This window comes from Camelus bactrianus, chromosome 26, assembly GCF_048773025.1.
Source record: "Camelus bactrianus isolate YW-2024 breed Bactrian camel chromosome 26, ASM4877302v1, whole genome shotgun sequence".
Taxonomy (NCBI): domain Eukaryota; kingdom Metazoa; phylum Chordata; class Mammalia; order Artiodactyla; family Camelidae; genus Camelus; species Camelus bactrianus.
In genome coordinates this window covers 23,898,028-23,923,368 of record NC_133564.1, presented here as the reverse complement: position 1 = coordinate 23,923,368, position 25,341 = coordinate 23,898,028, and the positions used below count along the sequence as shown (strand labels likewise).

At 34.7% G+C, this 25,341-nt stretch overlaps 1 protein-coding gene across 2 annotated transcripts in view; it reads right to left on the bottom strand.

The window, feature by feature from the left end:
- TNKS (tankyrase) overlaps window positions 1-23,999 on the bottom strand; it is a 159,559-nt gene extending 135,560 nt beyond the window's left edge. Inside the window, exons 1-2 of one of the 2 annotated variants that reach the window (XR_012502495.1) lie at window positions 23,196-23,999; window positions 2,635-2,859 (exon numbers count right to left, since the gene is read on the bottom strand). Coding sequence is in view for 1 of the 2 variants with exons in the window: in XM_074353645.1 (XP_074209746.1) it covers window positions 2,635-2,859; window positions 23,196-23,868 (898 nt within the window). In the remaining variant the exon portion in view is untranslated. The remainder of the gene's footprint in view (window positions 1-2,634; window positions 2,860-23,195) is intronic. The other variant, XM_074353645.1, reaches the window with a different exon arrangement.
- Between the last annotated feature and the right edge of the window lie 1,342 nt (window positions 24,000-25,341).

Sequence of the window (25,341 nt, the reverse complement as noted above, 5' to 3'; positions counted from 1 at the left end):
TTCTTTTTGATGGTAGCCAAATAGCATTTATGAAAGGGTTTGACTTTTAAACTGGTATTTTCAAAAAATGTCAATAATGGGCAAACAGACAAAACCAGATGGTCTATATCACATAGCAGTTATAAATTCAGGTTGAGATCTTAGCAATAAGAACAACAGTAATTAATAATAGCAATCAATATTTACTTAATGTTCACCATACCAGGTAGTCTAAGTACTTTACATGTATTATGCTAATTGTCCCAAGAATCGTATGAAGTATGGCTAGTATTCCCCTCTTACATGTAACACAGAAACATGGAGATTAAGTAAATGGCCTGGTCTCACGTACAGCTGTTCGCCGGGGAGGTTAGGATACAAGCCCAGAGCATGCACGTTGCTGCAATCTGCCCTGCTGCCTCTCTTAAGCCAGTGGTAATGTGTGGCTTGGCTCTACCTTTACAAATAGCAAGTATATTCACTATTCTACCTCACATATAGAGACATGATTAATCTTAAAATAATTAGGCAAGCATTTCATTATCTAGGCTCTTTTAAAACTTAATTTTGTACACTAACCTCTCAAAACCATGAGACTCAAGCAAAAAGAGAGAGGAAAAAAAAAAGGCTCCCAATTCTTTCACTCAGTTGTCCCAAAGTAGAAATATGTCTAATAGAAACAGGTCCAAATTCCTTAACTGTACTCAAATGTGTAACGTGTGATATATAAGCTATCATATACCTGAGAGGCTTCAGTCTACCTGAGAACAAACATCCTAATAGGTTCCTGAAAGCTAATTAAGTGTACAAGAGGATCTACAACCACTCTTATTCCCTGTAACTATGTTACATACTTTAATAGCAGCTATACCCTCAATTAACTTTTGATTATACTTTCCAAGGTGCTCTTCCCTTACCCTCAACCTTCATAAGACACAAGAACTTGGAAGGAAAGCAACATGTGGCAAAGCCTATTGAGGATTATGGGACCGAGGGACTGTAGGAATCAATTATTTAAAAATCAAGTTCTACATCTAGTCCTTTATTTCAACAGAACATAGATAAAAGGAGCAATTTAATTAGGTACTTATAAGAGGTGGATTAGGAGGAGAAGAGGAATATTAATTTCCCTAAGATATTAAAAGCACTGATAGAGTGAAAAATTCAAAAAGGTACAGGTAAGAATACAGAAGACCAAAGCCTAGAAGGGATAATATTTCAAGAAGGTGAAAACTGTATAAAATTTTATAACTAATGACAGGAAAACCCAATGGCTATGACAAGGTGAAGCAAAAAAAGATGAAAGTAGGGAAGTTGAAAGTCTAGAAGATTATATAAGAATACATGTCAAGTTCCATAAGTCATCACAGAGTAACGTATCACAAGTAACTTAAGAGGTTTAGTGGTCAGAGAATATGTGATAAGTTCAAGCTTTTCAGGTTACTTTTATGAAATGACTCAGTCTAGGACATGGCTGTTTTAGTGAGAGACTTAGGAAGAAACAGGAGAATCTACTGAAAGCGGAAGATGTCAAAGATCAAAAAGGATAGGGTATCCACAGGGTCATGTCAGTGGATGGTGAAGTGACAGGACAGCAATGAGAATGGGATAAAGAAGTTATGTCAGGCAGTGCAACACTTTGAGGGAAACTAAAAAAAAAGTATTAGAGGTTGGAATAGATGGCTATGAAGAGGGAGAAAATATTAATAATGGTACCACCTCCATATCTTTAAAAACGACATATCTATTTCAGTATTATCATCAAAATACCTGATTAAACTGAAATGGATATCATTCAGGAAGACAAAAATTATGTAAATCAACCTGCCATGGGCTAAACAAACGTCTACCATCTTGAGTTCCAAGAAACTGATGACACACTCAAGAGAAATTATGCTCATCCTCTAGAAGTTTGTTTTTAGATTTCAAGATGAAAGATTTTATACAATAAAGCAAAATTAAAATATATTTATATTTAGATATACATAAAAGAGGAAGAAATGCTCATTGAATACAATTTCACATAACTGCAATACCTAAAATCATTGAAAGTTCAATTTTTTTGAAATTGCTTTTTCTCTAGACATATGGCATATGTTGAAAATATTAAGCCCTGAACTATTATATTCGAACCACTCAAAGCTTTCCACTGCTAATAAAATAGCTGGTGTTCAATTTTAGCAACATAAAGAAAAAGGTTTTGCCTTAGTATTAGATGACTTTCCTTGAATCAACCTAAAACATCCAAGTATGTCATCCAATTTGGTTAAGTACCTGTACTTTGTAATGGTTCTCATTTATGCTAGTATGGAAAACTTGAAGTCTTTTAAAGTGACTGTAGATTAACTAAATTGGTAACAGTAATCCATCAAAATTTAGTTCCACATCATCTGGCATTTGCCTTGCATTTGGAGAGTTAATGTTGTGAATCTTGTTCTTAACCAACTTTAGATTTTCACTTCTTTACTTCCCTTTTAATGGAAAAGAAACTGCTTCTAAGAATAAGAAGTAATAAAACCTTTCTTACTTATTCTGAGGGAACACTATTTCCATTGCAATAAAAAAAAACAAGGGAGAAGGGTAAACCTTTCTTTAAAATGTTATTATACCTGTCAGGTTGATCTTACAATTTAGATATCACCAAATAATACTTACCAATACATACATCGATCTTTCCTTTAATAGCAGCTTCATGCAGAGGCGTATAGTTCCAGTTATCCCTGGCATTTGGATCAGCTCCTTGGCACAGTAACAGACTCACAACCTCAGCATGGCCAAAAGAACAAGCATTATGAAGCGGGATGAGACCGCCATCATCACGAGCATGGACATTAGCACCCATCTGTAATAAGTGTTCTACGACATCCTTCCTTCCAAAACCTAAAAAGAAAAAGGGGAAATATTTTATACAGAAAGTCAATTTTGAAAAAAAAAAAACCATTAGAATTCCTTTAACAATATCAACAAATATGAACAACTAAAGTATTCTGTAACAAGAAAGGTTAAAAAAAAAAAAGGCTGCCATTCAAATGGATTCTCTCATCTCAAAAAACTTAGAACTAAGAAATCTCTTCCTTTAGATTAGGCAGTTCATTCAAAAAACATTTCTTCAACACCCATTGTGTGCTGGACAACTGTGTTAGATATACAGAACGAATGAGCCAAGATTCCTGTCCAAGGCATTCACTTCCCCCTCATGCTTCACAAAACAAAATTATATGTATAAAATCCATCTCCACCTCCGTATTTTAAGAGATAAATGTTATTTAAATACTAATGACAACCAAATCTTAGACAAATCACAACATTCAACACTACACTTGGGAAACTGAAGGAAAATATATGGATACCAGAAACATGTGGTGATGGTTTAGTTACAAGATATTTGAAAAGGAAAAACTAAAGATAATGCCATATTATCTATTCTTGGGCCAAGAATAGCCAAACTAAATGAAATATAGGTAGTTAAGTGAAATAATTCAAACTTGGGTTTACTGAGTTTAAGGAAATGACATGACAAGTGGGATACAAGCATTTGGAAATACAGAACCAGAACACTAGTGAAAAGTATCACAATTTTCAGACAGAAAAAAAGGTGGGGAGGTGGTTCAGAAGAACCGGAAAAAATCTAAAGCAATGTGAGAACTAGGTAAACACTGAGAAAGGTAAGAAATACCAAGAAAACACAACATTATGGAAGTCAAAGGGCAACAACATTATGCAAAATCCAGCATGATAAGGATTTAGTGAGATCAATGGAGAACGGAAAAAAACAGCCATCGACAATTTAAAGTCATTGTATTACTGTGATGAAATTACAAGCTACATTGCAATGGGTTAAAAAAAAAAAAAGGAAACCGCAAATATTAGCATTTTTTTATGTTTACCAGCTTAGTACTTTCATTAATGATCCTTTCTTTCCTACTTTAAATTTTATTAGGGCTTACTGGCTAGGTATCATTACCTTTGTGCTATTTCTTACCATATAATGCTGTTAGAAAATGGCATCTTAAATAAAAATGAAAAGCAGTAGGAGTCATATTTTCCTTCACTTTATGCGTATATAAACTAAATAAATGAGAACTATGTGAAAATAGATTAAAAAAAAAGATTTCTCTCAACATATGTCCTCCACACTATCTTTAGAAATCCATTCATTCCAGGCAAGAGGGCTCTAAGAAAGTCTCCAAAGATACATTCCACAGATACGTATCACAAAGTCAGGTTTCCATAGAAAATATCTTTCAAATTAAGTTGAAAAATTAGGGTAAAGAGGTTAATTCTGTAGTAGAAACTGGAAAACTAAAAGTATACAGTACGTGCTAATGTAACTATCACCATCTTGCTGGCTGTTTAAGAGCTGCAGAACTTGACTTGCAGAACTTTTTGTTACGTTCTGTTTAATTCTCGCACTTCCATGTCCTTCCTCCCTCTATCACAGCCCTACTCTTCCACTGGGCTATAGGCACTTTCTTTATTCATAAAGAGTTAATGATTTTCCTGCTTTATAGATCTAAGTAAAGGCAGAGTGCAAACCCACATTTCTCTTATCAGTGCATTAACAATATTTTATGAGAATTAATTTCCTATCTTCTCTAATATAAAGTTAAAATGAGACACTTTTAAACTTATCAACTGGCACTTTAAAAAATATCTTTTATAATTTTGAAGCAGGGGAGGGTATAGCTCAGTGGTAGAGTGCGTGCATAGCATGCACCAACGTCCTAGGTTCAATCCCCAGTACCTCGAAAAAAAAAAAGATAACTAAAACCTAATTATCCACCCCCCCAAAAAAAACCCCACATGAAGCAAAATAACAAAAGTACTTACTTTTTACTAAAACTTTTAGATCTAAAATATAAAATAAAACAAAAATGCTTGGTATCAGCAAGAAAGTGGTGTAATGGAACTATGCTCACACAGTGAAAATGTGATTATAAACTGTTACCACATTTTAGAAAAAATGTAGCATCATCAGGAATAGGCTTAAACAAATATACCCTCTGACTCAACAATATCACTTTTCCAACTTCATCATTTAAAAAAGTAGTCATGTATAAACAAAGATTTTGCAGTTAGAATGTTTATCATAACATTATAGAAAATCATGGAAACAATTTAGATGCCTGACAACAATAACACAGTGAAATAAATGATGAAGTGATGGTTTTCGATACAACATCCTGTTTTAAAAGGACGCTACAGAACACTGTGAATGCCCTTAATGTCACTGAATTACATACTTAAAAATGTTTAAAATACCAAAATTTCAACAATTTTTAAATTTATGTATTTTACCACAATTTAAAAAAAATCAAAAAAGGTATAAAAGAAAAAACAGGACATTATAGAAAATTCAACAACTTGGAAAGGTGATTTTTGGATTAATCAGTCTTTTAGATTCAGAATGTATTTTTTAAAAAGGAGAAAACATATACATATATTTCAAATATAGATGGCTAGAAAGAGACTAAAATCACAAAGTAGTAGACTTATGAAATTTTTCTTTTCTTCTTTTTATCTGTTCTCTTAATTACACTAAAACACAATTTAGTATAAATATATGTGTGTGTACACATGTTTAAAAAAGAGGTGGAAGTGAACAGTTAAAATCAGTAAAGATACATTTTATGTGGCAATTATGAAGTGATTCTTCTAATTTGATTTTGTATTAAAATATATTATTAAATCAGGTTTTGTTATCCATGAAACAAATTAGTCCCGTTTAAAGTATTGTAATTTAGAAAACTATACATAAACTTTACTCAAAACATACACTTTACCTGTTCTACTGAGTACAAATCAATAATAGTTGATCATTCACCATTCTACCAAATGCATTATTTTTCACACATAAAGAGAATTCATTATCCCATTATCCCTGATAGTTATATAAGGCCTTTGTTTCATAACCAAGGTTTGTAGTCATAATTATCTCTATAATTGATTTGTTTGTTTATATCTAAAGACCCAAAATAAAAATAACAATTAGGGTCAGTTCAAAGAACTATGCAGAATTTCAAGTAACTTATCAGTAACTAACTCTTAAGGAATTAGTCCCTAAGTGAAGCATTACAGATACTACACTGCAGACAAGATTTTCAGTGTTCCATTCCTTCAAGCTAGCATATGTCAAAAAAAAAAAAAAAGCCAGCTGAGTCACAATTTTAAAAAGGAATAATGTTGCTACTAATACATATATTTATGGCTCTGTATTATGAAGTACAAAAGGAAAACCAATGACCCGCCTTCTCTCTCTGATCCAGCAAAGATAGTTAAAAAATTAAGACAGTGTAATACCAACAAACAACATGTGCTATCACAGACTTCCAACCTGAGAGTTACATAACAGGTATGATTAACTTTTACTGAAATTTTCTTTTTGCTCCAAGTACATGCCTTATTCTTAACAACAATAAAAATAACAACAATAATGGTAAGTAACTAAAATTTAGTAAGCTTTTCTGTGTGTCAAGGAGTATGCCAAGTGCTTGAGATGCATCAGCTCCTCGTGATAACACCTGTGAGAGATGCTGTTATCCTCATTTCATGGTTGAAGAATTCTTTCCCTCAGTCCTGATATTCATGAACCATACTTCCAAATACACATCTCAAATCTGTCTGTTTCCCAGTCCCACCAGCTCGGTTTCAAGTCCCATAATCTCTCACCTAGACTTCAGCATATAACCTGCTAACTGGCCTCTCTCTGCTGTCACATCTGCTGCCCTACGCATCTGCTGCATCCTTAACACAGCAGACAGAATGAGCTTTTCAAGGCATATATCAGATGAGGTCACTTCCCTGCTTAAAATCCTGTAATGTTTCCCATAACACATGATAAAATATTACTACCACCTCCTTATGACCTACAAGGCTTTATGTGAGTTGGCCACTCTCACCTCTTCTGTCTCATTGAGCTTTAATCACCCTGATTTTCACTTTCTGTTCCCTGGATACGACAAACTTGTTTCAGCCTAGAGGACTCTGCACTTGGTGTGCGTTCTGCTTAAAGACCTTGGACCCAGATCTTCACATGCCTACCTCCTTCTGTCATCCAATTCTCAGCCCAAAGATAAGCAACTCAGAGACTCTGACCACTCAATTTAAGTCACCTACGCATGCACACACACTCTTTCATCACTGTTTTCAATATGAGTTCTTGATATATTTTGGATATTAACCTCTTACCAGACATATCACTTGCAAATATTTTCTTCCATTCAGTAGGTTGACTTTTCATTCTGTTGATGATTTCCTTTGCCATGCAGAGGTTTTTTAGTTTGATGTAGTTCCACTTGTTTATTTTTGCTTTCTTTGCTATGTCAAGGAGCTTACCACCTATATTTTCTTCTAGGAGTTTCATGGTTTCAGGTCTTACAGTCAGGTCTTTAATCCGTTTTAGGTTAATTTTTGTATACAGTGTAAGATAGTGGTCCAGTTTCATTCTTTCCCATGTAAGCTGTCCAATTTTCCCAACACCATTTATTGAAGAAACTGTCCTTTCCCCATCAAATATTCTTGGCTCCTTTGTCATAAATTAATTGACAATATACGGATGGGTTTATTTCTGGGCTCTCCAGTCTGTCCACTGATCTGTGTGTCTGTTTTTAAGCCAATACCACACTGTTTTAATCACTTTAGCTTTGTAATGTAGTTTGAAATCACGGCACATGATGCGTTCAGCTTTTTCTTTCTCAAGATTGCTTTGGCTATTTGTAGTCTTTTGTGATTCCATACAAATTTTAGAATTATTTGATTTCTGTGAAAAATACCACTGGAATTTTTATAGGGGTTGCATGGAATCTACACATTGCTCCTGGCAGTACAGGCATTTTATATACTGTGTGGAAAGCACTGTGCTGGTACCGTGAGGAAAACCTAAATTTTTAACACATTACCTAAACTTGATATACTTAATTTTCCTTATTCTTGTGTTAGGGTTTCAATTAAAGCCATTCAAAAATGTTTCAATATCAAATGTAAGGTCACTGGTATCTATTCACTAGGTCTGAATTTAGAGACAGAAAATTGTTTCACTTGTGTTCAGCATTTTAAACTGTCTAAAATTAAAGCTTCAAAGGAACAACCTTGGGCAATACTGAATCCTGTAACTAACAACTACAACTTCCAAAATTTAATAAAAGGAGAAAAATCTAAGGTGTTTGGAGTATTTTAAAGTGATGCTTTTATTTATGGTAGCAAAGTTATAGCTTAAAGACATATTTGACCTAATTAGACTGTTAGCAAAGCCAGAAGCACTGTACATCACTTGAACTACTAAATTCATTGACCCAATGAGAAAATGCATATTACATCTCCTACATTTATTTATTTATAATTTTTTTCCTTATGTGTAAGAAATTATTCCAAAAAGACAAAGTAACAATAAAAATAAGTTTGAGACTGCCTAGAAAAATAACTCATGAAATAAATACACACACACATTATATCTATTTCCCTGACATAGAGGAAGTCACAGAAAGTAAGTTGGGGAAGATAAAAAGGTACTTGGTGACAGATGAGGTGTGTTCATTATTCTCTTCAAAAACATTAGGCAAAACTTGAATCAAAAATATCAGAATAACCTGCTTACTTTCTTAAGCATTATGACTTCCACTCACCCCCAAAAAATAAACAATAAACCCCCCTGAAACTCTTAACAATAACAATAAAATTACTTTCAATGAAAGAAAACGGAGCTATGACACATTTATGCAATAGCTGTAAGGTTTCTAAAGTAACTTTTCTTTCCCAGCTAATGAACTCACCATTCACCAATTTAATACCAGTAGTTCCAGGTATCTGTGAACATCTTTAAAGGGCCATTAAACACAGTAATTTATAATTATACTGAATTTAAAATCAATAAGTGATATTAGAAAAATCAGACAGCTACAGGCACAAGAATCAAAATGAACTACTTTCTCACACTATGTACAAAAATAAATTCAAAATGGATTAAAAACTTAAATATAAGACCCAAACCCATAAAGCTTCTGGGAGAAAACATAGGCAGTATACTCTCTGATATTGATCTTAGCAATATTTGGGGGGATATGTCTCCTCAGGCAAGGGACGCAAAAGCAAAAATAAACAAATGAGACTACATCAAACTACTAAAGGAAACTATCAACAAAATGAAAAGGTCACCTACTGAATGGGAGAAAATATTTGCAAATAATATATCTAATAAGGGGTTAAAAGCCAAAATACACAAAGAACTCATACAATTCAATATCAAAAAAAAAAAAAAAGCAACTCTATTAAAAAATGAGCAAAGGACCTGAATATACATTTTTTCCAAAGAAGACATACAGATGACCAACAAACACATGAAAAGATGTTCAACATCACTAATCATGAGGGTAATGCAAATCAAAGCCACTATGAGATATTACCTCACACCTGCTGGAATGGCTATTATCAAAAAGGCAACAAATAACAAGTGCTGGTGAGGATGTGGAGAAAAGGAACCCTTGTGCAGTGTTGGTAGGCATGTAAATCGGTGTAACCACTATGGAAAACAGTAAGGAAATTCCTCAAAAAATTAAAACTAGAACTACCATACAATCCTCCAATGTCCACTTTTGGGTATTTTTATTAAGAAAACAAAAACACTAATTCAAAAAGATATATGCACCACTATATTCACTGCAGCATTATTCACAATAGCCAAGTTATGAAAGCAACCTAAGTGCTCATCAATAGATGAGTGGATAAAGAAGATGTTACACACACACACACATATGGATATTATTCTGCCATAAAAAAGAAGAAAATCTTGCCATTTGCAACAACACAGATGGATGTAGAGGGTCCATCCATGACCCTAAGTGAAATAAGTCAGAGAAAGAGAAATGCTGTATGATTTCATTGGTACAAGGAACCTAAAAAACAAAAATCAACAAACACAACAAAACAGAAATAGATCCATAGATAGAACAAATATGTAGTTGCCAGAGGGGAAGGGTTAAGGGGATGAGGAAAATTAAGAGGAACAAACTTCAGGTACAAAATAAATGAGTCACAGGGGTGAAATGTACAACCTGGGGAATACAGATAATAATAATCTAACATCTCTGTATGGTGAGAGAGGATAACTAGACTTATCACGGTGATCATTTTGTAATGTATAGAAATATCGAATCACTATGTTGTATACTAAGAAATAATACAGCATTGTAGGTCAATTATACTTCTAAAACAAACTCATAGAAAAAGAGATCAGATTTGTGGTTACCAGAGGCAGTGGGTGGTGGGTATGGGAATTGGATGAAGGCTGTCAAAAGGTACAAAGTTCTAGTTATAAGATAAATAAGTATTAGGTATGTAATGTACAACATGGCAAATATAATTAACACTGCTCTATGTTATATATGAAAGTTGTTAAAAGAATAAACCTTAAGCATCCTCATCACAAGGAAAAATTATTTATTTTTCTTTTATTTTGTATCTCTATGAGATGATGGATGCTCACTAAACTTACTGTGGTAATCATTTCATGATGTATGTAAGTCAAATCATTATGCTGTACATCTTAAATACACAGTGCTGTATGTCAATTATATCTCAAAAAAACTGACCAAAAAAAAAGCCTGAATCAAAACTATATCTTGGCTGATGTGCAGGAAACAGCCTCAAAATTAGGAGTACTTAGCAGAGAAGACCCATCTCAACATGACGGGTAATTCTAATTCTATTAACGTTCCTGTACAGGTCTACCTTCTAAAGACTTTTACAAGTTTTCAGTTTTACTGCATTATATATGGAGGAAATTACATGCCATAGTGTTATTCCCTAAACTGGGAGTTGGGGAAAGTCTTGTGATATATTTTTTAAATATGTCAAGCATTTTTTATACACTGGGTTAAATTCATGCAGTCCAATATACACAGAACCACATATACCTAGTAATATATTCCTGCTTACTATGTAAGAAATGTTCTGTGACAAGGAAACATATATTTTCTATTTAACATTCAAAGTCATTATTCCTTCCTCTTCTAATTTCAATTCTTACCATATTAGCCTCTAAATAAAGAACTATTTTACACTTCATTAGATCTGAAATCACTGTTAAGCAATAGGGAATATATTCCCTGTTATTTCTAAAATAAGTTTAGAAAAAAACTACATAATGACTTCTATAAAAACAATGAAGTTGCATATGTTTTTCATTTGTCAAGGAAGACTCTGACCGATTAACTTTTCCATTTTATAGAACCTGACTTACAAAGGAAAACATTTATACTTAGATAAAAGAAAAGAGGTATTTAATTAGTAAGTACAGTTAAGAATGTGTGGTTTCCCCATATCCACTGAGAAATTACCAGAAGCAAAAGGGTAAGAGACAAATACCAGATTCCAGCTTAAACCAATCAACCAAAAAAACTGTTAAAAAAAAAAAAAAAAAGGATTCTTCCTTGGGAAGAAAAAAAAATTATTGGGTGCCATTGTGGGAAGAAATATCAGCTAAACTACAGAAGACAGGCCAGAGGAAAGTGATCTGTGTCCTTTTCACTCCTCAACACGGTCACATCATCCCCTATGCTATTGTGGAAAACAAGTGGTATCTCCAGCACACCTCTAGCCAAAAGAAAAGGGGTAAGATCAAGGTAAAATATTGGAAACTGGCTGGGGTGGGATGCAATCCCAATTAGGCAATTACAGCAAAGGAGATCGCACTTAGAAAACAGAAGAATCAGTGAAATCCTGTGCAACTAGGGAACAATCAACATCCAGAGCCTCTCTACCCTGAGGCATGTACCTATTTGCCTCAAACCATCTGGAGAATCAAAATCTAGAACACAGGTTTTCACCAGCCCTAAAGCTGACCCCCATCAAAACTCATCCTCCCATACAAATGCAACAGCTGTGAGTTCCAAGGTAAGATAAGCTCATAGCAGAAAATAATAAGCTGTTTGAAGAGTGCAAGTACCATGAAAGAACAACAAAATGAAAGCAAAATTAATAGACCAAAAAAAAAAAAAAAGACATTTAAAATTGGCAAATGAAATGTTGCTAGAGAATATTGAAAACATGAGAATAAAGATCTATCTGGAAATATTGTCATGAAAAATATAATAGAAGAAATAAAGAATACAATAAACTGACTGAATAATAATGGAAACAAAGAAGAAATTCCTGAGAAAAAGACTGGCTGAAGAACTCTCCCAAAAATATCTGAAAGGAATAAACAAGTAGAGAATGAGAGAAGAGACAGGAGAGATAGAGGACAGGAAGAGAAGAATGATACATGCAGAAATAATGATAGTACTTCCTGTAATTAAAGGAAAATGCAAAATTTCAGATTAACAAGAGTTCATGAAGTACCAAATAGAATGGACATATTATAGTGAAGTCTAGCAATATGAAAGACTATAAAGTTTCCATCTAAAAAATAATAAAAATCAGTTGACCTCAGATTAAAGTCAACCTTCTCATTATTAAGGAAAAGCATATCTAGCTAACTTATGATTTACATGTAAAAGTAAAATTAATCTCGGATATGTACAATCTGAAAGCTCAATACAAAAAGATCCCAGTTGAACACACTTTCATAAGAATACTTTAGCATGATGAAGAAGGAATTCAGGGGTGGGTATGTGTGGGGGTGTGTGTGTATCTAAATATCATGAATTAACTCAGTAAAAATCTATTCCTATCTCAAGGAACCCTGAACAATGAGCATTCTAACGAACAATTACAATGTGCAGGTTACAAAATGTACACAGCAAGACAAACTTAACTAAGCCCGTGATAGGAAAACTTCCCTAATAAAGTGATATTTTGAGCTAAGCTCTAAATAAGCATAAGCAGTTAACAAGCAAAAGGACTGGGATAAATATTCCAAGGAGGACAAGTTAAGAGTGTTTCCAAAGAGCAAAAGGTGAGAAATGCGTAACATATTCTGGTACCTAAAAGAAGTTCAAAATGGTTCAGAGAGACAGTAATAGAGACGTTGAGAAAGAGGCAACAATAATGGAATCAATGAACTTTCTGTCATAAAAATCGAGAAGCAAGGTCATCCTTGTTATATAAAACCAATATAACAAACCTACAATTCCTTTAAATGAGATATATATCTCAAATATATGTATCAGTGGGAAGACTATGACTATTCCCTACCAAAGTAGGCACAAATCAAAATTTCTGCTATGTGAATTTAGGTATCAGTAAAGAAAACTGCAAAATGTAAATACCTGTATATGCATCAACCTTAGAAGCTAGACAAAAAAAGCTAAAAAGATCTGAAATTCCACTGACAGTTTTCAATCATATTTCAACATAAAACTTATTATAGAAGTTACTTTTGTAGAACTTATTGTAGAAATTATTACCACCTCTTGATATATAACAAAATAAAGCGGAAACAGATTAAGGTGCAAAATATCAAAATGAAACCATAAAAAAATTCTGGTGGAATTGCATGATCTCAGGATGGATAAAACTTTCTAAACATAAAATAGAAGAAAACAAAAAGAAAAAATTTAAAGGCAACAGATTTGAAAAGGTTATAGATAAAATTAAAAAACAAACCAGGAAAATATTTGCAATGATAGATAAATATCAACAGGCAAAAAAAAGTATAGGAAAAAAGATAATTCACAAAAAAGGAAAAACACCAATTGTTTTTAAAAATAAAATCAGTTATTCCAAACGTTATCAAGAAATGCATATTAAAACATGAACACTTTTTTTTAAATCAAAAAGCTAAGAAATATGTTTTAAATGATGACATTTGGAGAAACATACAAAAATGCTCATGGGAGCACTATTTATAATAACCAAACATATGGAAACTACCCAAATGTTCATCAACAGGAGAATGGATAAGAAGCAATACGTCCACACAATGGAATTCTGCCTAACAATAAAAATGAACAAATTGCAACTATACAAGATTAATCTCACACAAAATTATACTATATAACACCGTTTATGTCAAGTCAAAACCAGACAAAACTAGTCTATAAGTGGCAGAAGGTAGTGATTCAAACATAAGACAGAGGCAGAGGAAGCCAAAAGGATCCAGGAGCAGAGCTGATAATGATCTGATTCTTGAGCTGGGTGCCAGTTGCCCAGGTGTATTCACTTTGTGGAAATTCACCTGGCAATACACGTGTGATCTGTGCATGCTTCTGTGTGTATGTTATTATTTCAAAAAAGAAAGTATGATAATGGCTGGCATTAAGGGTGTGGTAGGAATATAATATAGTAAAACTTTTTGTTAAAGCAAGTTTCGTAACGCATATACTTAAATCAAAAGTCTCTAGGAATAAATGTATTGCACTGTCTTAAAAACTTTCAACAGTTACCATCTTGGTTCATTTTGTACACTCAAATCCCAGAGCTGTAACTCTACAATTCCACGAATACCAAGCCAGTTTTTCCTCAGAGATAATGACTACCTTCCAAGCTTAAAAGTACTAAATAACAATTGTCAAAATACTTTCTAAATCATAGAAGGTTGTACAAATACTAGATGTTCTTAACCTCACTAGACTTGTAAGTATTAACCTGGGTTCCATGTGTCCTCAATCTTGTCTTCATATTGCCAGAGGAGTTCAAAAACAAAACAAAACAAAACAAAACAAAGCAAAGCCAAGCCCTACCCCTCCTCCTGCAATGTGATTAGTTGGTCTAGGGTTAAGAATCACTGCACTCAAAGTGAGCTTCAGCATCTGCCTTACCTGGGACTTAAAAATGCAAATTCCCAGACTCTCCTCCAGACCAACAGAATGAGAAACGCTGGGAGCGTGGCCTAGCAACCTGTTTTAACAAGCCCTCTCAGTGACTCTGACACAAAGTTTGAGAACCATAGCTGCAGGGTTTCTGGAAGCTTATAATTTTCTGAAAATTCTGTGTAAAATTTGGTTTATCTTTCTGGAGAGAATATCCATACCTATCATCAGATTCTCAAAAGAATGTTAACAAATTCTTTATTAGCTACACAGCCACTTGTATTAGCTACACAGGTTTCATGTTTGAGTGTCAGTTCATGGGCATTAAACTTTCAAATTGTTGTGACTCCTATATGCTGTATTTACAGTTCAAAATTGTTTTTTCTTGACTGTTTCCATGCATCAAAAAATATAGCAGTTTATCTTAAAATATTCTAATAATTTTAGTAGTCTTTTAAAAAAAGGAGTTGCTAAATTATCCTTCTTATGATGTTCTTCAAAGATTACTTTCAATCTCACAGTTTTTATGTTTAATGACCAACTGATCAAAAGATCAGAGTCCCAACATTCTAATAATTGCAAATGTTCCTACAGCCTACTTATTAAAAGTATGATCTTAATCAAATCCTCGTCAAATGTTTTAAGAGATAATCCATATGCAGTTTTGCTTTATTTTAAACGCCTAGGAAAAGAGCTAGGGGAAAAGATGCCAAAATGACTGTATTAGCTGCACTGGGGTAGTCAGCAGTGCAGGAAATTTCTACTGAACTTTCCAAAATGTGTAGAATTACTTTTATTTTCAGAAAACAAATTTGAGAAAGCAATAACAATTGTCAAATTATAAAATGGCTCAAAAGAGTTGATTTCTTATTGCTATCAGCTTCTCCTTGAGTAGCATGGGCCAAGATTTTAGGATAGCCAGTTATGGGTTTAAATCTGGCTTGGTCACTTAATAGCTATGTGACACTGGACAAGACATTACCCTACATCTCAAGTTTAAATATGTAAAACAGATTTAAAATCTATCTCTCATATGGTTGCTCTAAGGATTAAATAAAATAACATAGGGAAAGCAAAAAATTCACTTGAAAGCATTTTGTTGCTATTTGTATTAGTTTTTACTATTATTTAGCAACAATATCAAAACAAAGTTTATTCATTTATATGCTAACAGAGCAGTAAAAGCACTTTGATGACAAAGGACTGAACTAATATGTAACATTTTTATTTACACATTTAGGATAGTCAGAAGATCAGAAATCAGAAGTGTTAGCTTACAAAGTTCATTTGCTCAAATATTTATAGAGCACATACTATGATCAATTCACTGAATTAAATACTGAACTTCTCTTATTACTTAGCTCAAATTTATCTGCTTCCATAAAATTCCAAGAAGGTGACAGTTATACTTTCCTACGGTTAAATCTCTGTGGATTTTTTTGGTGGGGAAGGGCAACCAAGTTTTTGATAGCTTACAGAAAGTTTTTTAATTAGTCCAAAAGGCCCCCTTCCCCAAATGAGAACATTTTCCTGCAAAGACGAAAAGCATAGCTTGGCATCTCTTCTCAAGATACTAGTGAAAAATACCTAAAATGTATTCATTAACTGTAATCCCATGTCATTTCTTTCTAAGAAACCAAATTTCCATAGTCAACGTAACAACAACCTGAGCTTTGGAAATGGAGAACTGTATACCTTATTAGTAAGATGGATGAGAATGTCAAAATGGTTTCTATGGTTGGTGGATATACCAGAAAGAAGGCATCCAATCTCTGTAGTGGCTCATAATATACATACTATTGCCTAGTTTTCCCAAAGCATTACAACTGGACATCAGGAGGTTTAGGTTATTTTTAGATCATACCTGATGATACAGGGACCTTAGCTTTAAATATTTTTCATCTACCAGTAAATTTGAAACATTTTTTTCAGTCTGTAGTTAATAAAAATTGCTTCATTTAAAAAATAATTTACCACAGAAGAAAAAAGTTGCAAGTCCACATAAGCAAACCAACAAATACCTGCCACCAACTATTAGTTTAGTTTGTGTTATACAGAAAAGCAAAAAGGAGAGGAATATTTACCTCACTTTATTTCCCCTTTTTCTACAATTAAAAAAAAATTCCAAAGTCTAAACTGAATACAGAGCTGATACATTCCAAAAAAAAACAGCCTCAAAAAAAAAAAAAAAAAAGGCTCAAGCACACACTGCTTTAAATTCAATTTTATACACAGACTCCTGAACAAACAGGCAAAACAAGCTTCCACTTGACAAAGAACCCAGCAACTCACTGTAGGGAAAAGCAATCCTCGACATCTGATGAAGCCTTAAAAGGAAAACCCAGGAGGCACACAAAAACAAAACACTCATAACTTTCCTCAATTACACAAAATCAAATGGTTTTTAGAAAATGAACTTCAAAGTTATCTTGAGCACCTAAGCTTTAGTATAAATCCCCAAAGACCCCACCCTACTCAACTCTTATTTTGAATCCATATTGATGATACAAGGTATTACGTCACCCAAAATCGGGGCTACATCCCACCTGTGCGAGTGTTCCTGTCAAAAAAATAAACATAGACCAGAGTAACTTCAAGGACACTGACATAGGGGAAAAATAAGAATTTAAAAGGCTCTTGTGTCTTTAATTATTTAATTTTACAATCAACTACCCAAAACATTTCTTTGTCCATGAAGCAAAAGCAGGCTATTAAATATATTTAAGAATAAGCTATTCTCATGTTTTCATCTGCATTTCATCAAAAGACTCATTTATTCCTTTCCAACACTTAACACTACAATAAAACACATTTTCTTGGGATAATTTAAATTCCTTTATCACTTCTCTTCTCCTGGGCTCTAAACTTGAAGATCCTATTTTTTTAAAAAAAGCATGTTTATGCTCACAACTTGGTCCTTGAATATATGCCTTCTATCCTCTAGATATATTTTTTCGGCCTTTTAAGTGTCAAAGAATCGCATCTGGCCTGGAAGGAACACCTAGCCTATGACATATTCAGTTCCTTGGGAAGGAAAGGGATACCCCAGGGGAGGGAAAAAAAGGGCAGGTGACTAGACTAAACTTCCTGTCAAAAAAAAACTTCTATGTAATAGACTATGAGGAGGACATCTTATCTATAAAATGCCCTTAGCATAATGTCTCTGGTTAAGGCTCCTTAGAAAGTGGCATGTAGGCTGTATAAACTAAGATATATATGATGTTTCATAATCTAAATGCTACTACTGTAAGAGATGATCCTGCAAACGAAAGAGAAGAAAAAATCCTTTGGACGTCTAAGAAAAAAGACCAAGGGAAAGAAAATCAATATAATAATAGTAAAATAATATTATAAACAACTTTATGCAAACCAACTTGACAATGTAGATAATTAAACTAATTATTAAATTAAAAAAATTAAAATTAAAAAAATTTTTAAAGTGGGGACTTCATAAAAGATATATAAATGGCAAATAAACACATGGAAATGTCAGAGAAATGTAAAATAAAACCGTAATGAGATACCACACATTCCCACCAGAATGGTTAAGAGGAAAACATCAGAGAACATCAAAAGCTGGCAAAGATATGGAACAATTGGGACTCTCATATGCTGTTGATGAGAATGTAAAATGGTACAACCACTTAGGGAAAAGATCTGGCAGTTTCTTGTAAAATTGAACATTTACCTACCCTAAAACCCAGCAATTCCAATGCTAAGTGTTGGCTCAAGAGAAAGAAAATCTGTTCACAAAAAGAATTTTACAAGAATGTTCCTAACAGCTTTGTTCATAATAGCCAAAAACTGGAAACAACTTAAGGGTCTAAAAATAGGAGAAGGGATAAACCAAATGTAGCAAACTAATATAATGAACTACTTATTCAGCAGTAAAAAGGAACTACTGATACATGTTATGACAGCAAAAATATTAAGCTGGGCAAAAGAAGTCTTACAGAAAAAGAGTAAATATTGTATGACTCCATTTATATGAACTTTTAAAGCACACAACTCAATCTATGCTGGAAAAAAGTCAGAACAATGTTTCTGCAGGGAAGAGAGGAAACGAGAAGGGTTTGAGGGAAGGAGCATGAGGGAACTTTCTGAGGTTGTCTTTCCATAAGGATTTGAGTTACACAGGTGTCTGCATTTGTCAAAACTCAGTGAATATGTGTGTAAGATTTGTATAGATTTTACATTAAAAGACAAATCTTTAAACCAATACGGAACTCTAGATAAGGATATGCATCTCGGTGTATCTAGGGGAAGCTGCACAAATGTCTACAATTTACACATCATTAAAAAACAGGGATAGACTGATGGATAGAGGAAACTATAAGCAGACAGATAACAACAGAAATCATACAATATTTTTAAGTGGCGTAAGCATTCCTCTATTGTTGAACAGTTTGTTACCAACTTTTCACTATTAAGAGATACTTTTACATAACACCTTAACTAATTTGTTCTTTAAATTCAAAGAGTGATATCATAAAGGCAAAAGAGACACTTTTTACATTTTTCTTAACTAAAAGTTCTATGTGAACTTTTTTAAGAAGTGGTACCTTAAGGAAAGCAAGTGGTTTTAAGAAAACACTAAGGAAAAGATAATTAATTTGTAGCCAACAATTTTAAGTTGGGAAGATATTTATGAAACTAGTTCCTTTCTTTCTATTACCAAATTGGACCTTTCCTAAACTCAGAGGAAAGACGTGTGCTTAAAAGTATAACCAAGGACCTTGCCAGACAATGGAAAGTTTAGAAAGATTCTCATTCCAGGACTGAAGCATTCTGATTCATATTTTTACCCACTGATGGAACACAGTGGTTTTTTACTAGAAACTACATTTGTACAGTGATAGGGGAGAAAAAGACAAGCATGGTCACGCTGAAAAAAATCAGGAGTCAGGCCACCTCTATATGGTTATAAGTGTGCTGATGTAGATACCACTCAAATCAAAAGAAAGCATAAAACTACTCTATATATTTTGCTAGTTTTGATACTGAAGTACCTCATATTACATATCCTAATCCAAATCATATGTTAATTAACTACCAGGAAACCTATTTCAAAATTTCTTCAATTTAAAGTAAACACCATGAAATTTCAGAATTCAATGCTTTATTAAAGCCTTTTTTTAACAAAGACCTCATCTGAACTTTTCTTTAAAAAGAGACCTCTCAGAATATACTGGTCCTTTAAGCAAAAATATGTCACCAGCAGGAAATGAACTAAGGAGATAATATCACTCTAAATGTATGCTATTTCTAAAGCTTTGACTACTGTCCTTTTAACAATAGAAAACCAGAGTCAAGGATCTTATCTGTAGAAGAAAAAGTCTTTTATAAACTCTAGTTAACAATAAAAGACTGTATCCTTTTGATTTTGCCAGCTTAAGAAGGCATTAGAAATAGTACTTTAAGAACCTGTATCAACAGTGAAAACTGAAGATTATGCTTCTAATTATGAGTACAGTGATTCCATTATTAATACTGTCTCTAACTCATATTTTAAACAAATAACTATCACAGTTGGGATAGAAAGGATTCTTAATTCTGCTGCTGGAAAGAATTATGGTTATTCTCATGGTAATTTTTTTTAAAGGGCATAAGGATTTAAATATGACTTCACACCATTTTAGAGATCCTTAAAAATGGTTTCATTTCATTCTATAGAACTATAAACTAATTTTTAAACGGAAATAAAGGCATTAATTAACATTCTTCCTTCCCATCTTTGTTTGCCTAGCTTGGATTCATCCTTTAAATCCCTGCTTTAAAAAAACCTGTTTATCTAGAAAGACTTCTCTAAATGATCTAAAATCAGGACAAGAGTCCCTACTGCCTGCTCCAAAAGAGAGTACAATGTACTTTTCCTATCATTCTAGGTTACACACTTTGTGGGGTTTTGTTATTGTTGTTGTTGAGTTTCCCCCACTGGACTATATGCTCCATAAAGGTAGGGACTATTAGCCACTTCAAAACGGTGTCAAAATTTAACACATGACCTATGATATGTAATAAAAGATTTGTGGAACAAATGAACTACAATTTTTAAACTTTTCCATCCAAGGGATTGTACCAATTTCTGTGTCTATTCCACGCTACCTAGCTATTCCATGACATCCAATGACTAGCATTCTAACCAACTAATAGTCAACTGAGAATTGCTTTTAACTACCCAACATACACGATGGAGAAGACTAGATTTAACAAAGCTTTTATGCTATGAACATAAACAGGAAAGCATAGGAAATTTAGACTACAGGTGTGATTTTTTTTTGTTTTTTTACTGTTTTTGTTTTGTTTTCCATAACAAACTAAAAAATTATTTTCTTCCCTAAAAAAGCCAGTACAAGATTAGGTTCTCATAACTACAACATAATTACAGGACTGTTTTACCATCTGTCTTCTAGCTTATCTGGGTACACATTAAAAACTCTGAAACAGAATAAAAAGTAACTATTGTGGCAAGACACTGATTTCGGAGACAAGCATTATTTTATGTGTGACTAATCCTAAACAAATAAATTATTACACAAATTAATATAACTATCATCTATTAGTGATGACTTACAACGCAGTATGGTGAGAAATGACAAGATTTTGAAACAATGCGTTAAAATAGTCAAATTTGGAATAAAGTCTGCAAAAGCAAACAGCCTCGCTAGATTCATTATACATCTTTCATTTGGCCTAAAGAAATATTATTTCATCTAAAATAAGCAACACCTTTGAGCATGTATCTACTTAGATGGAAGCCCATTTACGATTCAATTTACTACATTCCTAATGTAGGGTCTACATTTCAAGAACAGATCCAGCGAGCTAATGATTTCCTGCAAGTGTTTCTCATACTGCTGATCATGACTCATTAACGGGATCACAAACAGCATTTGTAAGAAAGGAAATGGAATGGGATATAAAATATCAGAGTACAACACATGTAGCAAGGGAAATAATTGTTTCCTGAAATTTCTGGTTCAGTTTGTGTGTGTGACAAAGTAAAATATATTTCTAAGTATGGGCTGAAAAAAAAATAAAGTGTGAACCCAACTCTTGGAGTATATGCCCCCAATTACTTCTTCCCTCCAAACACTGCCACAGTAGAAACGGCATCACAACTACTCACAAACTTAAAAAAGTGACCTTAAACCAGGTACAGGTTATACTCATTTAAGCTTGATTTCACAAACTCTAAAATCAAACTGAGTTTACACCCAGGTTCCACTAATTCCTGTGTAAACGTGGGCTTATTTAAGCACTATGTGCTTCAGTTTTGTCATCTGTAAATGAGGATAAATGTATTTTTCAGGTTGTGGTAAAAATAAACAATACATTTAGAAGTTCTTAACATATGCTTTACTATTAACAGAACAAACTGAAGGAGTAACATATATTGGAAACACAGCAAGAAACTTAACAGCAGTTATCTTCAGTGTATTTATTATCTTTGATCTTTGTGTGCATGTGGAAGAGCTTTTTCATTTTATCTTTCTGTATTACGTGAATTTTATAATGTATGTATAACATATACATTTCTAATATAAATAACTATTACCTTTTTTTTTTTTTTTTTTTTTACAATATCAATAGTTGGTACCTAGGCAGTGAGTTGTGGTCCTTTCTGTTTTAAATTTCTCTGTATTTTATAAAAAACACATTAGGTGTTTTTAAAAGAAAATAATCAACTACTTGCCTGAAAAAAAAAAAGACAAAAGTGTGTAGTGGTCCAAGGTTTAGGAATTCGTGGGTTTTTTTTTTTTTTTTGGAGAACTTATGTGCCAGATACTTCTCACTAAAACCCCACACAGTAGTATATTAGTATACTAATATACTAAATAGTACATTATTTTTGCCCATGAGAGAAAATGGAGGCAATTTTCATAAAGTAAATTGTTACACAACTAACGAATAGCACGGTCCAGAACTTCAAAGCTGTATTTCTTCTGCTATCACATAATGCATCCAAATATTCTTCCCCAGCTGTTACATATAGTCTTATTTTGATCTACCCAATCAGACTGTAAACCTTGAAAAATGGAGTTTCACTAACTCATTTGTCTCTCATTGAGACAAACTGACTCTCTTACTAAGATAGGTACTTAAACACTAAATGAGTTATATTAAACTTCTTTTGGTCTAGACTGTCCTTATGGGATATTCTCTTGTAAAAAAAAGAAATAAACCAACCAACAAACAACAAAACTACTCTTAAGTCTGTTCAAATCTAACTTTATTCCTACACTCGGAACTGAAAAAGTTTAAGTATGCCCATATCCTGAGACTGCCACCAAAGGAGTTTGGAAATGAGTATCAGTATCACTGTGCAAACACCAAAAAGAATGGATTTGCAAATTCCACTACCACGCCCCCGTCACCCAGGCACGACCTAAAGAAAGGAACCTCTAACCTTCCCGAGAGGTGTAGAAGAACCATAACTACGCCCCCATTGTTTTATCATAACTTGTCTTCTTCCCCTACTCAGACCCCCGTACCCAAAACCTAAACCCTTAACAATTAAAAGTCTCTGACCTGCAGCGAAGTGCAGGGGAGAAGACTTCCGGCCAGCCATGTCCTTTGCATTCACGTTTGCCGCGTCCACCAGCCTCTTTACCCGGGACACGTCCCCATTGCGACAGGCCTCCAACAGTTCCCGGAGGGCCCCGCTCACTGCTGGGACCCCTGGACCAGGTCCCGCTGCCCCAGGCCCCAGGGTTGCTGTGCTGTTAACTCCGGCCGCCTCGGGACTCTCCGCCAAGCTCGATCCGGGGGAGGATGGAGAGGAAGATGAGGAAGAAGTCGGGGAAGAAGAGGACGACGGTGAATTGTTACTACCACCGCCGGCTGGGTTGGGAGCGACCCTGACGGCAGATGAGGCAGAAACCGCCGGGACCACGGGAGCTGCGGCGACGGTACAGACTGTGCTGGTGGTACTGCAACAGCTGGTACTGTCAACCGGGTCCGGGGATCTGGGCCTGTCGGGCGGATCCCGACTGCCATCCCCCTCCGGCAGCGCTAGGCCGTGCCGCGGGGAGGCGAAAGGGGCCAGGCCACCCACCATAGGGGAGGCTGGGGTGGTCCCCGGGGCCAGGCCCGGGCTGAGTGGGGGAGGCGGCGGCGGCGGCGGCGCCGAAGCCCCTGGGGCGGGCTGGAGCTGTTGTTGATGATGGTGGTGATGATGCTGAGAGCGACGCGACGCCGCCATCTTCGAACTCCCCCAGCACTGTCACTGCGGCAACGGCCCCACCGCCTGCTCTCACTTCCGATTGCTGGACCAATTAGCAGCCAGCGCACAGGAAATGATGCTACGCCGAGTGGGCGGGGTCAAAGAGTGGGAGGGAAGTATTGGGAGCTCCGAGAAGCGCCGGGGAAGGGGGCGTGGCCTTGTGGCTGAGGGGCGGGCTTTGTGACGGCTTGGCGGGTCGGCTGGGTAAATTTGAAAGCAGGAACCAGCCTGAGCCTAAATGGGAAACTTTTCCTGCACTTCTCACTTTCATCCTGCTTACCTTACCCTGTTCCGTTCTGTTGCCTAGTCTCCTTCAGCCTTCTCTGTCTTGCTCCAGAGCCTGCTGTTGAGATGTAACTCACTGCAAAGTGACTAAGTGTCATTTATCATCTAAAAAGTGTCCTCTTCTGAAAAATGGACTAGTTTAGTATCTACCTCACAGAATTGTTAGCGGCATTACATGAGCTAACATATACAAAGTGCTCTGTTAATAAAACACAAATTATAATTAAACCATTGGTAATTTTCTTAAACGCAGTCTTCGCCCCCTCGCCCCCAGCTATTCCCTTGGTCTCTGTATCTGTTCTCTATTACTGTTCTCACTTTATGTATTTCAATAATACCCCATTTTAAAATAGTGGCTCAGCTTGCTATGATTAGAATTCAAGCTCTGCTGTGAGAGATTAGTGTAAATTTGGGCAAGCTAACCCCTCTGTGCCTCAGATTCCCCTCTGCAAAGGGGAATTAATAGTTCAATAAGTGTTAATTATTAAAAATATGGGCTTTTTCTATTCCATTATCTCTGTACTTTTATTTCTCACCTTAAGCTTGACTCAAATAATTACGAGTATGTACCTTTTTTAAAAAATTATTTTTTAGCTGACCTTCTCTTTCCTCTCTTCCCTCCTCCTCCCAAACTAAGATAAAAACCTGACTGCTCCATCCATCACTCACCTTCAGAAACCATCCTTCAGCAACTACTTTTTCTCTTCTCTGTCTATACCTACTTTTTTCATCTGCCGTCAAAAGACATGTATCAATGAATGGGGTAATCTCAGTGAGGGCTCCATTTCCTGCCACCTGTTTAATAGGAAGCTAGACATTATGAAAATTTAGGCAAACAGCATTATTCCAATAGAGTGGACACAGATGGAGTCTGTGTCTTAAGAAAAATCAAGATTTAGATGAGTCAAGTAGAAATTTCGCTTTGCAGAATACTAAACTACGTGATAAATTGTCCTTTCACATGTTCATTATTAAATATAATTAGTGTGATGTGAATGTTCCATCTTAATAAATAGGTAAGTTTATTTAGGACTACCATCTAAATCCAAAAAGATCAGGAACAAAATTAAGATTATGAGTGACATTTATTGTCATCTAATCTGGGGTTACAGAATATGACTCTAACATTAGCTGTTTTTATAAATTTGTGCCATTGTCCACAAATTG